This window comes from Centrocercus urophasianus, unplaced genomic scaffold (assembly GCF_019232065.1).
Source record: "Centrocercus urophasianus isolate 14NV4802_14NV808 unplaced genomic scaffold, USGS_Curo_1.0 seq_27, whole genome shotgun sequence".
In the NCBI taxonomy this organism is placed as follows: Eukaryota; Metazoa; Chordata; class Aves; order Galliformes; family Phasianidae; genus Centrocercus; species Centrocercus urophasianus.
The window spans coordinates 14,378,639-14,393,459 of NW_024884833.1; the positions used below are offsets into that span (position 1 = coordinate 14,378,639).

At 41.6% G+C, this 14,821-nt stretch overlaps 2 protein-coding genes across 8 annotated transcripts in view; both read right to left on the reverse strand.

The window, feature by feature from the left end:
- CDC14B (cell division cycle 14B) overlaps window positions 1-5,800 on the reverse strand; it is a 46,802-nt gene extending 41,002 nt beyond the window's left edge. For 6 of the 7 annotated variants that reach the window (XM_042826925.1, XM_042826921.1, XM_042826920.1 and 3 more), the window contains exon 1: window positions 5,635-5,800. In XM_042826925.1, coding sequence (XP_042682859.1) covers window positions 5,635-5,800 — 166 coding nt within the window. Of the gene's footprint in view, window positions 1-1,944; window positions 1,984-5,634 lie in introns of those variants that run through there. The other variant, XM_042826926.1, reaches the window with a different exon arrangement.
- A 2,406-nt stretch (window positions 5,801-8,206) lies between these two features.
- Window positions 8,207-11,460, reverse strand: PRXL2C (peroxiredoxin like 2C). Its single transcript, XM_042826851.1, has 6 exons — window positions 11,261-11,460; window positions 10,771-10,839; window positions 9,999-10,052; window positions 9,475-9,580; window positions 9,124-9,255; window positions 8,207-8,542 (listed from the first exon to the last, which is right to left on the reverse strand). The coding sequence occupies exons 1-6, from the start codon at window positions 11,438-11,440 to the stop codon at window positions 8,415-8,417; spliced, it is 669 nt and encodes a 222-aa protein (XP_042682785.1). The 5' UTR covers window positions 11,441-11,460; the 3' UTR covers window positions 8,207-8,414.
- Between the last annotated feature and the right edge of the window lie 3,361 nt (window positions 11,461-14,821).

A 14,821-nucleotide genomic window follows, 5' to 3' on the forward strand; every position in this document is an offset into this window, starting at 1 on the left:
GAGGACAGGCTGCTTTGCTAGTTTACTCCCCTCTTCCCTGAAAACGAGCACTAATGTCCATACAGAAAAGGACTGACCACATACAAAGAAGCAAAACTGAGAATGGATAAGATACAATATCTAGGGATTGTGTTTAAACTGGTGTTGCTAGATGAAATCCATGTCAAACTACAGCCCTGAACTATGATTTCACACTGCTTCTAAAGTGATGTAACAGCTAGCTACCACAAAGTTGATTATAAGGCAAAGTTTTCTGTGGGTTAGATGGCTGGACACGCCCACAGTGGGCCAGCAGTGTCCAAACACATCCAGTATTCCCACCCCCAGTGGCACCTACTCTTTACACTCACTGTTTTTGACTAGGACTGAGCCCTCAGTGCACTCTTAACACACACCGAGGTCTGGACAAAATGGCTGCAGTGCTTGGGCTGGCATGCCACCTTCTTGCATGCCAACTTGTTCACATAAGTTGTACATCACTTTTGAAAATACGAAAGCTCTACAGAAGAAGTAATCCCAAATCCTTGAATACTAGAGAAGGAACAAAAAAAAAAAAAAAAAAAAAAAAAAAAAAAGCAAAGAAATAAATTTTAATAGGTCCAAAACCTAAAAATAATGTAGCATTTTATTCAAAGAAATGACTTGGGAGTATATGAATCACTTGCTTCCTCAGTGCACCAGCTTTTACTGAAAATTTTCTGCAGCTTTGCAAAAAGGTCCAACAAAAATAAGAATTCATCTCCTGAGTGAATAGAGAACATGTGGCCTTTTGAATAGCTGTTGGCATTCAATTCCACATTGGTATCTTTAGATTGCATTAATTGATGCCATTCTAAAACACCTGAAAGAATTTAGCAAGGAGCTCAAGCTTAATAACTGTAGAACCACCTCACAATAAGAGCTGCATATGTCAAATGCCAACATCCTGACAAGCTGTCCTTTCCAGCACCCTACTAACAATTGCTCTCCATTATGTGAACAGCAGGCTCCATCTTTTTGAAAATGTTTCCTACGAGGAGATTTTAGAAATAAGCTGTGCAGAGCAGTCTTTTCCCATAAGCCTATCTGCCTTTCTGGCAGCCTGATAGGATACAAATGGTAACTGCTCACTACATCTATTTTTTATATATTTTTTGCAAATGTATTTCCAGTTCTGTTTACAGCTACAGCATTACCAAAGATTAGAGTGTTAATTTTTGAACATGAGTAACCAACGCTGTGAAACTACGGATCCAGCTGCAGGACTGGCATCTACACATGAAATACACTGGAACACTGATAAATGCACTTCAGTAGGACTCCACAACAGCTTGGGCTACAGAAGCAAAACTTCCACTGCACTCTTTGTTAACTTTAGCTTTTTAGTACTTCATTTACATATAATCTAATTTAGTACTTCCAGATTCTCACAAATTTCTGATAAAAGGTAATCATAAAATTATCATAAACTAGAGCAGATCCTTCTAATCATCTTTCAGAAGAATAAGAGCAGAGCTTACTGCCTTGCAGTCTGCATCTGCACTGCAATTAGAACATATGACTGCAGTACATTAGATGTACTTCAATTATGCTTAATTTTGTTTGCTTCAAATAACAAATCAGTTAAAATACAGAAACATGGACAGTTGCTGGCAATTAATTTTAGTAAGCTACTGATGTGCAACAAAATAAGTCCGCAGACCCCACCTGAGAGTTGTGATCTCACAGCTTTGCTACTACAAGTACTGAACTAGTGAGATTAAAGCTACAACAGACATCTTTGTTTACAAAAGCCATAATAATCACACATCTGATTCTGTATGATATGCATACAGAAAGAAAAACATTTTGCTTATTTTTCTGCTCTACAGTGCTCCATGGAAGCCTAGGTATAGAACACTAAGAGCTATCATTTCACAACTGTGTTCACTGGAAAACAGAGACAACAAAATCTCCTTGCTTTACCTCAGTGAGCCTGATGCTTCTATGGGTCCACTGTGAAGGCCTTGAAGAAAGCAATTTCAATAACTCAGGAGGCATCTAAACACCAATCAGGCACTCACTACAGGTAGGACAAGTCTGCATACAAGCAGCAAAGATTATTTCACCGAAAGAAAAACTCAGCACTGCTATTGTTAACCAGATGCCTCAGATGAGAAATTCGAGTAGACTGACAGTATTACAAAATACAATGTCAGCCTGTTTTGAATTATAAGGAATGAAAATAGAGACTTATTTACTATTCTAACAGAACTGCATTTCTAAAGCCAGGGTTAATGCATGGTATTTTGTTACATTAAGAACTCCAAAATAGAAAAAAGACACAAGAGAGAACAAAAAGATAAATTCTGTTGCAATATTAAGATGAGAAGTAAAATTGTATGGTATTTTCCTGTTAGTCATCTTATCCTTGAAAACATTCATTCACTCATCTTTACAAATACGATTCGTACTTAAGTGATAATACAGTTGACAATAACAACAATAGCTTGGCCTTCTGAAAGAGGAAATGAAGACACACTGAAAAGTGAAGGAAATTTTTATTTACCATGAAAAAAATATTTTCAGGGCACATCATGATTGATGATTGATGTGTTACTTTACTTAAAGTTCTTGATCTTAGCTGTTCTTGTCCAGTTTATAAGATTACATTACAGGTGTTCACATGATGTCAGCACTGGCTTAGATATTAAAAGTTTTACACTTGGCTTTAAAAATCTTTATTTTGAGACAGACCGATGAAGTCATAATGACAAAAGATTAAATACAACTTTTGTACTGAGATGTAGCTGAATAATAGAACTAATTGAGAGTCAGTCAAAATTTCCCCAAATTTTGTTTTTGTAATAAAAAAAAGAACAAATTTGGTTTCTTCATAACATACAAAATCTATAATGTCAAACCAACAATATGGGAAAAACAAAACATTTAGTCTCCATAGTCTCCAACGAAAACACACAAGAGAACAAAAAAAGCCCTCAACTTATCTATCAATTAGCATATTGAACCGGATGCTCTTTTTAAAAATTTCCAAGTGACTGAGGACATTTCTTCTGGAGTTAGTTCCACACTGCAACCAACTGGATACCCACTGAACAGGAGGACAAACAAATATCTGTGAAGATTCCCCGTGGTGTTCTATCAGTTAAGATTTAATTCCTTGTTTCATTATTGTAGTTACTTCATTTTGGAATTAACTGCTGGAGGGAAGCGAGAGAAAAACATGCACCTTTTGTGCAAAGTTTATGCCTTATTATTGTACACTTTCATTAAAATGTTATTTATAAAATCAGAGCAATGACAACCTGACAATGAAGGGAAGTAATGAGTTTTTAAGCTTCTCACACAAAACAGTTACATTTCCTTTAAATCATATAACTTATTTCTTTCAGAGATCTGAAGAATATGGGAATATGCTTCCAGTAAACAGAAGAAATGTATTCAGTACCAGAAAATAGAATTCATACCATCCAGACTCACGCATTAGTTGACAAAGTGGTAAGATTTATTGTGCAGCTTAACAGACCAAAATAAACAGTTTTCCAGAAGCAGAGATTCCCTGAACTACACTTCATAGCAAACAAAAATATTTAGATTGATAAGTGCAATTCAATAAGAAATAAAGAAACACAATAATTGTGTTGAGTATGATATCTCTGCATAATAAAGCATTACCAACTCTGTTACTTATCAATGTAACGTCAGGCAAGACAAAATCTATACATTTTTATAGCTATTTGGGATGGTTTGTGCTGTTGTCTTCTTCCACAAAGATGAAAATGAGAGTAGCCTGAAATGTCCTTGATGAGTTCAGGGCTATTTTGTAAGCAGAGAAGGTAATGCTAGTATTCAGTCTCCATGGTCACTAGAATATTCTCCATTATGTCCAAGTGCAAGAGTGAGGCCTGATACTTTAATCTGCTTCCAGTCCAGAACTACTAATTCACTTCTTGGAACTGCATTATGAGAAGGCAGAACTGACAGTCCAAAACCTGAAATAACTTTTAAAGCAGTCAAAGGAAAAGGTGAGCCTGTAGGCTCATTCTCTCTCAGGGTTTCTCTATTGGAAAAAAAAAAAAAACCAAATGTGTCATACCAATGCAATGAAGATTAGGCTGTAACTGTTCCATTATTAGAAGCTTGTAAACAGCAGCCATGATGAGCAGTATGAAAATAAGGGAATATGAATTATTGTTGAATACAAGAACCTAGTGCATTTTAATTGAGTTTGTTATGCTGTGTACTGATGTGCATGCTGAGCTCCCATTGAAAAACACAAGTCAAATCCTAGGTGATGTGCTGCACTATTCAAACAAGCGAGCATTTCCTCTAAGAGAAAACTCAGTAATGTGAGAGGCCTGGTCGGTGCAGGAGGTGTGCCTTGGCCCCAGACAGATGCTGCCCATGACTGGTCATAACGCTGTCTGTGGGGCTGGGCAGGGCTATACAGCATTCTAGTGTGGGGATGTACTTTGATACCAAAGAGCAACACCTGCCTAATCAGAGGTTTTTACACTGAACCCTAAAATTGTGCTGTACCTGTACAGATAGTTACAGCTAAGAAGCTATGGAAAAATAAAGACTTACAGAATTACAGCTCTGCAAATAAACACGCCATTATGTCCCTGTGTAGACTAGACTCCCCAAAAATATGGTTTAGGCTGGAGTATTCCAGTTTTATTCCATAGGTCTATTAGAGCATTTTAAAATGAGGATTCTGTTACACTTTGGGAATTTACATTCTTCCTACATCACTATGCCCGGTTTCCAAAACACTGACAGAATCTTAGGATTTTCTAAACACACTGCAATTTAGGACACATGGCCATTAAAATTCTCAGCAAGGATGAGATCTGTGCTTTTGTCCACAATTGTTCTCAGTATTCTTGCTGCTCTCTTTACATGCAGTTTCCCATTTGTCTTTTGTAGAAAAGAGATGAGGCTTATTTCTTGGTTTTTTTTTTTTTTTAAAGGAAGTTGTAAATAATGCTATTCCCAAATGTGATACAGCACACAGAAACTCCATTTCTGTGTTTGTTCCTACATAAACTAAACCCAGACACGTCTCTTGGACGTGGAACTGAGGGAATTGCTTCAGCCGCACCTCCGCGGCTGCCACACGAACACCGGCTGCTGTCGCAATTCCACCACGGGCAACGCATGGGCACCGCGCGGGGCCAAGAAAGAACATATCAAGACGGCCGGTACGAGTATTACGTCCACCAGCTGGCACGGAGGGACACCAGCCCCCCAAGCACGCAAAACTAGACTGCTGGGCTGTTTCGCAGATACGCATTTTGTCGGTTTAATTACTCTTTCTCTCCGCTCTGTTCCAAGCCAAGCCCCAGCGTGAGGCACTACTCGGCGCTGCCAAACAAAGTTACTCAGTGCACATTACGTTAATTGTTCCGAAACGCGCCCAGCACCGCCTAACCCGGCACACCCCCGCTCCAGCGCCATCCACCCGAGGACGTCGCGCCCCACTCCCCGCAGCCACCAACTTTCTCCCAGACCAGCCGAGATCGCCTGGCGGGAACACCGGCGCGGCGCTGCAGGAGGCGGCGGGAAAGGGGGGCGTCGCCCTGCTTCACAGTCCCGGCCCCGACTTGCGGCGCCCCGCAGGGCAGCCCGCCCAGCCCCGGCACGCCCCCTCACCGGTGATCTGCACGCAGGTCTCGGGCGCGGCGGTGGAGGGCGTCTGGCGCCGCTCCTCGTCCTGCTCCTCACCCCCCGCCGCCCTCGACGCTGCGCTCCGAGTTCTCTTCAGAGCCGGCGGCGGGCTGGAGCGGCGCCGGGCTTCGGCCCAGCTCTTCCGCTTCATGGCGGAGGCGGCTGCGCCGCTACCGTGGGTGCAAAACGACCCGCTTCGTCCCCGCCGCGTCCCTCCCCGCGGGCCTCGGGTTGCCAGGGGAGGGACCGGCAGCGACGGCTGACGCGTCTCCGTGGACACCGCCCACTCCCGCCGCTTCATGCACCTTCGCCCCCCCGCCTCCTCTGATTGGGTCGGGGCGGTGTGGCGTCACCGGCGCGGAGCGGTGGAGACAGTGATGTCATAGCAGCCTCGGTAACAGGTGGGCTGGCCCGGGCTTGCCGCGGGGCGCTAGGCGGGGCCACCGACAACCGCCACTTTTGGTGCGTATGAGGCGAGTCTGGTAACGTTCTGCCTGCCCGACCCCAGAGCTCCGAACAGGAGAGGTGTCCTCGGCGGAATCTCGCAGTTTGCACAGTCTGCTTAGGATTTGGAAAGTTGGAAGAGCTGCGTTTATATCTAACACACAGCAGTGTGTTCCACTACAACACGTTTCAATACACTGAAATAAGTGGAGCACTGCCAGTCCTCCACTGCAATCCGCAGCCCAGATCTTGCCTTGTACAGGGTGAGCAGCCAGCGGATGTCGCCCATGTTTTGCTGCACAACTTTTTAAAGACATTGTTTTTAAATAACAGTAAGGGCCGTAGCTGCCCGTGGCCATTCACTGTGTATGTGGGGCTGGACTCACATGGGCTCTGGCATGCAGTGGGTGCTTGATATATGCAGGGCTGATGTTTTCCTCAAAGCTGTGTTTCTGCTGAGTCTCGTATGGTGTTCTTCCTCTCCTTGGCCCTCATCTTGTGATTCTATCTGAAGGTTTTGCTGGGATAATCAAAAATCACATGGCCTACTAGCACTGAAATGCTGGGATGAGTGGCTTCATGAGCACTGGCAAACAGCAGCTCCAATTGAGCCCTTAGGTGTGCACAGCTGTGTTCAGTTCCTCTATTGAGTTAAAACACCACAACAGAGCTGTTCCACCATCTGCTTTTTAAGTTCCACTGAAAGCAAAAAAGTTCAAGAAATGACAAGACAAGCACTTCCTTTAGAATGGAAAGCACTGGGCAAATGAATGTGAAATAACTGGAAAACCAAAGTGGAACTGGAAGTAGCATCATGGCTAGTATGGCTGATTGCATGTATCAGCATGGAAGTGCTATGGTGCACGGGTATCCTGCATCCCTTCACTTCCAAGTTTCCACTCTATCCCACTGCCCCATTGTGCTTGTGGCAGTGCTGGGTCTGTGGGAAGCTGCTGTGAGCTCAGGTTGGGTGCTGCTGGCTTGGGCTCAGGGTCACATGGTACTTTCACATTAACAGCATCCTTCTCTTAAACATGTGCTACCAAAATGTGTGGGTAATTAATACGGCTAATGGATAGTACCTCCTCATGTAATTACATTACTCAACATCATTATTTTTCTTAAACCCTTTATTTTTCATCAAGGAGCAATTCAATGCAAAAATCAATTTCACTTGAGCTTAATGGTGTAGAGCTCCCAAAAGTTTGTGCTGGGCATGACAACGGCCCGAATGGACACGGTGACAAGCCTTTTAATTTTACATAGGCTTTATCCTTGTGGTACTCCTCAGGCTGAAGACTGGTCAGATTCTGCAGAAGAGCTGTGCATTAATAACAGCAACTTATAGGAATGGTCAAAGATCAGCAGCTTCAGAAGGGCTACATTCCTCAATAAATCCTGGAAAATCTAATTTTGAAAGTGGCTCATGCCTCAAAAGAGAGCAAAGTCTGCTCTATTTTAAATTCAAAAAATTATTGAAAGCAATAGACTCTGAACATAAACTCTTATAGAAAAAGTTGCTACAAAATCTAACAACCACAATCTACGATGTCCTCACTTCAGCTGTCTATGACAGAAACAACTAAGGATGCTTTTTTCAGATATATGTAAGGTATTTTCTGCTGCAAAAATTAACAGGAAAACAGGTAAGCAGCTGTGGCCTATTCCAAAACCAACTATCTGATCACAAATACATTTCAGACACAACCCTCCCTGTTTCAACAGATCCACCTTTTTGTATGACTTTTGTATGACACAAAGTAATTTCAAACAGCAGCTGATAATTTTAAAATATCTTATTCAAAAATAGAAAATAAACATCTCTGCTCTTGCCAGATGCAAAAGTACATGACAGCTTAAGTCCCATTGTTTAGAACCACGATTTTTTGAAGCTTATTTTTTTATACAACATTGACACACAATGCTGGAGGTTTTAAAGCCTCTGAAAAGTTTTGGATTTAAATGCAATTTGGTTTACTGAAAGGCAAGAAACTGAAGTTCTTCCTGAGCAAAAGCATTTTACTTCAGTGCATTCTGAACAAAGATTTAAAATGTGCTAGCAAGATTGTTATATGAGAAAGCAGTAAGACACAAAAATTTTTTGCAATAGGTCTCAGTTGTATTTTAGTTTTTATTATCTTATACACAACGGAAGCAGTATTTTAGTCAGTCTTCAGTGTCATGTAGTTTATTCTGTGCTCTGGTCTTCCAGACATAGTTTCAGATATGCAATAAAGATGAAGAGTACTGAAGCTGTTGGGAATTCACTGGAGTGTCATTCTTGTGGAGCATCAAAAAAAAAATGACACGCTGCCTCAGTGTCATATGTCAATAATCTGGGGTTTGTTTGTGAAATTTACTGTTTTAACTCCTGCCAGTTGCAAAACTGAATTAATGGGAACATGATCCAATCTGTTTCTATCACGATGCAAAAAATGAACTTCATTACCTGAAAGGAAATGAGAATAAACAGGCAATTAGTTGAATACAGTACTTATTAAAAAGCATAAGTGAATGAAAGAAGCATTGTGATTTCCTACAAGCTCTTACGTATCTTGTAGACTGCACAGTAAATCCTATTTTAAATTATGACATGGATTTTTTCTTTTTAATTAAGTTGTAGAAACAAGGGGCATTGAAGCATCTAAATAAATTAAATCTGCTGAAGAATAGCAAGTCCTAATGACATGAGATGGCTTTGTCATGTGGTAGCCACTGTACAAACACACTAAATGCCTCAAATCAAATTGAAAGCAGAATGAGTTAATATCACTCAGAAATACCTTCTGAACTTCAAGCCATCAGCAGCACTACTGATTTTTATAGGACAGAGGTCAGCTTTGTGCTGACCCTGCCAAAGGTGAGGCTGCACAATGACACCTCCATGGGTTCACTGTGCTAGCAGAACTGCAGAGACAGCACAGGATTGTTCTCCTTACATCTCCACACGGACAGCAGCAGAGATGGTAGCACTAAAGCAAACGACAAAAGGAGTAGCCTGTCACTTTTAGACAACAAGAATGAGATTACCTGGGCCTAAAATCAGAGTTCCTCCCTGTTGTGCAGGGTCTCCTTGGAAGTCAAAAGCTGGGCTAGTCATTGCTCTCCACATACTTCTAATACTGCCCAAGAGCATGCCTGATTTTACATGAGGGCTCTGCACTAAACAAAACAGCAAGGAACTTGTCACGTAGACGTACAAAAGTACATAACAACAAAATCAAATGGTTGCTATGATTACTGAAGAAACCAGTGCTTTGACAAGATGCAGCCTACCAGAGATAGTCTGATGGCCAAGCTTCCTATGCCCATTGTGATCATACTATTATTTTCTAAGCATTCTTGTTCTTTAAGTCATATCAGTGAGAAAATTATTCTTACCTGATACGTCATTACCTTCACCTCTTTTCATGCCAAGCATTTTATAAATTTCCCTTTGTGGATCTACATACATTTCATGTGTATACCCAGTTAAACTGCAAAAGGGCTGCAAAATATGTACATAAAAGAAAGTGATATTTTTAAGGTCAAGAAAGTAATTTAGTTAGAAGAAAAAAAAAAGAAAAAAAAAATGGAAATACACCTCAATTTTAAAACTGTGACTTTGTAATGCTAAATGAAAGTAAAGGCCAAAAAATTTTAGCCCTACATCTTTTACTAAAACAAAGTTTCCATTGAAATCAGGAAAAGATCTTCCCTTAACAAGTCTCAGTGGATTTTAAACTGAAAGCTTTAGTTATTTGCCTTATTCAAGCATTACTATTAGAACTGCTTCATCAGAAAGAATACTGGGCTGGTGTTCTGTGGCTGCTAACGACTGTCTTTTCACTCTGAGGAAAATCTCTCAATGCAGATCATTAAGACACTATAAAGCGTACAGTTTATTTAATGACTACCTTATTTACCTTGATGTGATGATAAGATGACTGTCCAATAACTACGAGCCTCACATTTGCTTCCTAGAACAAATCACAGGTATTGATACTGAAAAGGAAGAACTCTGTGCTTCTGCGTAGCTGCAACACATTAGCATTTTGATGTTGTAAGATAATGATCATGGTGTACTGCATTAAAATTATTCAAAATTAATGTCACTGGCATCATACTTGGAGCAAAATGCTTTTATCTGTCATCCACAATTAGTAGCTACATTAACTTATTAAGCAGTAAATTACTTTTATAAGGTAATTTAAGTTACAGGTATGTGAACAATACACTTTCGGTAGCATTAATAGCATCATCTTTCCTACTGAATGCAACCTGTTCACGATTTTGGAAACGCAAAATTTCACCACAGTTGCACCTGCATATATGGACGGAGCATGCAAATATTGGCACACAAGCAAGTTTATCTGTGATTTCCATATACTAATGGCCCTTAGTATATATAACTTCAATCAGTGTGTTGTGCTGTCTTTTGCAGTTGCACTGTTAGGCCTGAGTATAAAACACAAGCCTTGTTTGTTTAAATGTCAGGAGAAATAATGCTGCTGCTACAAGGTATGCCATGCAATAACTCCCTTCATAAGTCTCCTTGGCAGATTCATTATGGCAACTGTAGAAACCAAGCAAACATTAAGTTTACTGTGAGCCTTCCTTTGATTCCTGGAAGGTTTAAGTCTGCAGCAGGAGATAATGGAGCTGACTGTAAAGCACATACAGGGGTGTGGCACCTACTTGTAAGTAACTCCTGGGGACTTTTGCCAGGTCTTCTACATACTCCTTACAGGTATAACACAAGAAATTCTGCAACAGATGAACATGTAAGAAACAGACATTACTGCACAGCAGTGAAGAAACATTTTGACTTCAGGCATGAACTAGTTTGGAGGTGACTGGGAAATGGGCATGGGAAAGAATGAAGTTCACTGCAGTCACAAAATTTGGGTTAGGAACCTGATTTAATTACTCCGAGCCTGAGTACATACTCCGGGTCGGGGGCCATGCTAGCAATCTACAAGAGCTGGCTTGTCAGCTGGGACATGGGGCAGCAGTACACTTGAACTAAACACATAGCTGAAGACTTGTTTTATCTGCTATGTATTTGTCTTTGCTCACCCAGACGAAGACAGGGCCCCCCCCCCCCCACAGCTCAGAACTCTCCAAGTACGAGCGTAACTCTGCTCAGCCCGTGGCAGCCCGCCCAACCCCTTGCCGCCCTCCTCACCCGCACGAACACCACGACGACCTTCTGCCGCCTGTACAAGGTCCCGAAGGGGATCCTCCTCCCGTCAGCATCCACTACCAAGCAGTGGGCGGCTTCCCGCATCTCCGCGGGCTCAAAGCGCGGCGCAGCGGACACGGGACGGACCTGCTGCACGACCGGGCACAGAGGCGCTCCGGACATGGCTGCGGCTCCGCCGTTCCGCCCGACCTTCCCGAGAGGGTAAGGCGGAGCCGGTCGGTGAAGCGCGAGGCCTGCGAGGAGGCGCCGAGGCAGGGTGGGAGGGCAACGTCCTGTGCCGGCAGCTGGAGTCAGTCCACTGCCAGTGGCTGGCGCTGTAGGGGGAATAGGCCTGTGAAGGCCTTTGAAAAAGCAGGGAGGGAGATGCGCTGCCAAAAGCGCTGCCTATCAGACGGAGCCGGAATGCAGTTAACTTGCAGAGGAGCCAAACGGAAGATCCCAGAAATGATGTGTGAGCAGAAGTAGCGGTACCGTGACCCAGCCCCCGGTCAGGACTGCCTTTGCAATGTGCCGCGATCGAGCCAGAAAGTGATGTTTTCTAGGAAGTGCTGAGTTGCTGCATCAGAAAAAGCATAACCCATCCCTCACAGGAGTAAAAGAACTGCACAGGACTTGGGCAGGTGACAAGCAGTGGATACCTAGCAGTGCAGAAGTGTGTGATTGCAGGGAGTGCGCACAGCAGTAGAGGAGCTCAATAGCTCCCCTGAAGTAGGAGCACCAGACACGAGCAGAATTTTAGTCTGCTGTTAGCTGACAGTTTACGAGAGCAGCACCTTCCTTCTCACAGGGGGCTGTGAAAAAGAGGTACCAGAAGGAATGCCCCTGGGAACAGGACTAGAGTTATTCTCCTTCATGAAGTTAATTCTAGATACTCACTTGGCAAACTTAGTTTCTGCAGTGTTAATGTCACATCACCACCTGAAATTTGGGTTAAACCCATTGGTTTCATACTACTGTGAAAGACTGAATAGAACATTCCTCACCCACTACTTAGACTTTTTGACTAGATACAGAGTATGTGCGCTCAATCTTGTTTTCTCATTTGAGCAATCCTTTTTTTTTTTTTTTTTTTTTAACCTTTCCCCCCTCAACATAGTTTACACCCCAGCTGAGATATTCCCTAACTAATTTCCTAAAACTTGTTAAATAGTTTTCAGGGCACATCAAGTGCTGTATGCCAGGTTAACAGTACAGTCAGTCAGCTCGACAGGCAAGTCAGCTCTACATAGTAAACAACAACACCAGGGAAGGGGATCCCTGGCTGATAAAGTGCTTATGGGGAATCAGATTTCCAGGGCATACCTGGAGGTGGAACTGGTGTATCCCTCTTGTTTCAGCAATAGCACTTTATTTCATTATGTGAATCTGTCTTTTGGCTTTGTCAGATTAAATGTGGTCCTCTTCATAACAGTTTGCTGAGAGAGCAAATCAGTGTTCAAATGTTAGTAAAGAATTTATATATTTGCTTATAGCTGTTTGCTTGAAAGACTAATCTTGTAGTCCAGTATGTTCCCACACTGACCTCAACTTTGTACAGAATTTCTGAAAATTGCGAGACTTGCTCTCTGTTAGATAAGAGTCTGGGCAGTATTAATTCCGTGTTGCAATTGTCAGACTTCTTTGTACAGGTAACAGTTGTACATAGTTTCTGTGGTCAGCTGGATCCCTTCAACCAGCAGCCTAGGAGCAAAATTTGTTTTGTGCAACAGAGAAGGAATGGCCTGCCTACCCTGAACTACCACAAGATGTAGAAAAGCAGGGAGAAGTGGTGACCTTTGATAGGCTTTACTCTTTATAAGGTTGAAGTTGGCAGACTGGTCATATAACCTATCCATTCTATTGGCTGCAGTAAAGCCTCTGGGTAGCACAGGCCTCAGTATGCAGAGCACAAGGGCATAGCAGAACTGGGAGAAGACTGTCATCTCTGCAGCTGGAAATCAGAGCCTACAGCTGAACTGTTGTGTTTCTGCAGTGGATATGCAGCCAGGTGCTCTTTGGGATGCAGGTATGGTTGGGTCTACTGATGAGGTGTTGGACAGAGGGTTGTCATAAATTTGCAGGACTCTGTCCCAGCTCAGTATAGCTTCTTGTGCCTAGACTACAGAGAAGTCAGTCTGTCTTGGTTGGAAGTTTCTGAGGAGCCCACCACATCTGTTAGAGCTGATACACATTCCTGCCTAAAAGTCTGCCTGCAAACTTAGCTCTTTTATGCTGTTCAGAATGCCTTAGCTGGTGTCAACAGTGTATCCTGATAAGTAGCATCTTTTCCCAAGGATATCTTCCAAAACATTCTCTGAAGCTCCTCGAAAAGTATGGTCCCCATTTTTGGTAGTGTTCCATGGAATTGTAAGTAGCGCACAAATGCTACTTATAGTGGAGCACTACCATGTTCCCTGAAATAGAAGGCACTCAAAATTAGCAGTCGCTTTTGAAAGTGGAAATATAAAGTCATTCATTTAGGTACACTTAACAGAAATTTGTTTACAAATTCCACATATTTAGATGGAAAGAAAGACTCCACATCTGCTGACTTCAGATATTCTGGTTAATACAAACTTTCTACAGGCATCAAAACCATAAGGTCCATTCGTATGAGTTATCTTTGGGGAGATCATCCTTTGTTGGTTGTTTTTTGTTTGTTTGTTTTGTTTTTTTCTTTTTCCCCTGCTCTTTTCTTTACATTTCTTAAATAATGAGATGTTGATAACATGGACAATGTAGTCATCAGAGCATTGCCTTTGTTTAAGTGACTTAAGGAGAATTAATTATATATTGTCATATTAATCACGATGTAGCATTCAGGATGCAAGTTATTTTCTACACAGAGGTGCAGTTTACAGTTGCAAAGGGAAACTTAGCCAAATATTTAAACAACTAAGAGCTAGTTTACTTTTTGTTGTGGATAGGAAATTTGGATTCCTACCATTTCAAGGAGAAGAAAACAAACACAGATGTGACATAATTTATTTCCTCTGTATTGGCCAGTGAAACAAAATGCCAGTCATAATTATGCAACCTGAAGCCTTTTATTTAGAAGAAATGAATAAAATACCTGACAGGAGTGATGTGGCTTATATAAATAGTGTGCCACAACAGTTTAGAGTATGTAGTATGTACTTGTGAAGCACCATATTATGATCTATTTACTGCAAGATGTACTTTTTTTTTTTTCCTTATTTATGTAAGTATTATTTAGCTAGAGGCATTGTGGTTATTAGTTGTCAACTGAAATAAATGTTTATAATTCTAGAGTAAAAAGTATTTTGTTAAGTGTTAACTAAGAATGAGTTGTTTTTAAATTGTTGTAATTAAAAAGCAGTAAAATGTATACTGTCCTTTAGATAAGAGGCTTTTACCCTTATGGCTGTTTTTCCCTGTTCTGATAGTGTAATTTTGACTAGGTTATACTAGACTTCATGTCATAGAGTTGTGGAAATATTTATTTTAATCAGACAGGAAAATCACTTGCGGTTTTGAAGTCGTATTTCAAATACTAGCTTTATCATCTAATCTTTTTTTATTTTTTTTTTCTACTTGGAGTAT

Coding starts and splice junctions, on each gene's coding strand:
- PRXL2C (XM_042826851.1), bottom strand. CDS start 11,440: ATGTCCGGAGCGCCTCTGTGCCCGGTCGTGCAGCAGGTCCGTCCCGTG. Junction 10,840..11,260: donor TCGTCGTGGTGTTCGTGCGG/GTGAGGAGGGCG, acceptor CATCTGTTGCAG/AATTTCTTGTGTTATACCTG. Junction 9,256..9,474: donor TGAAGGTAATGACGTATCAG/GTAAGAATAATT, acceptor TGTTTTGTTTAG/TGCAGAGCCCTCATGTAAAA.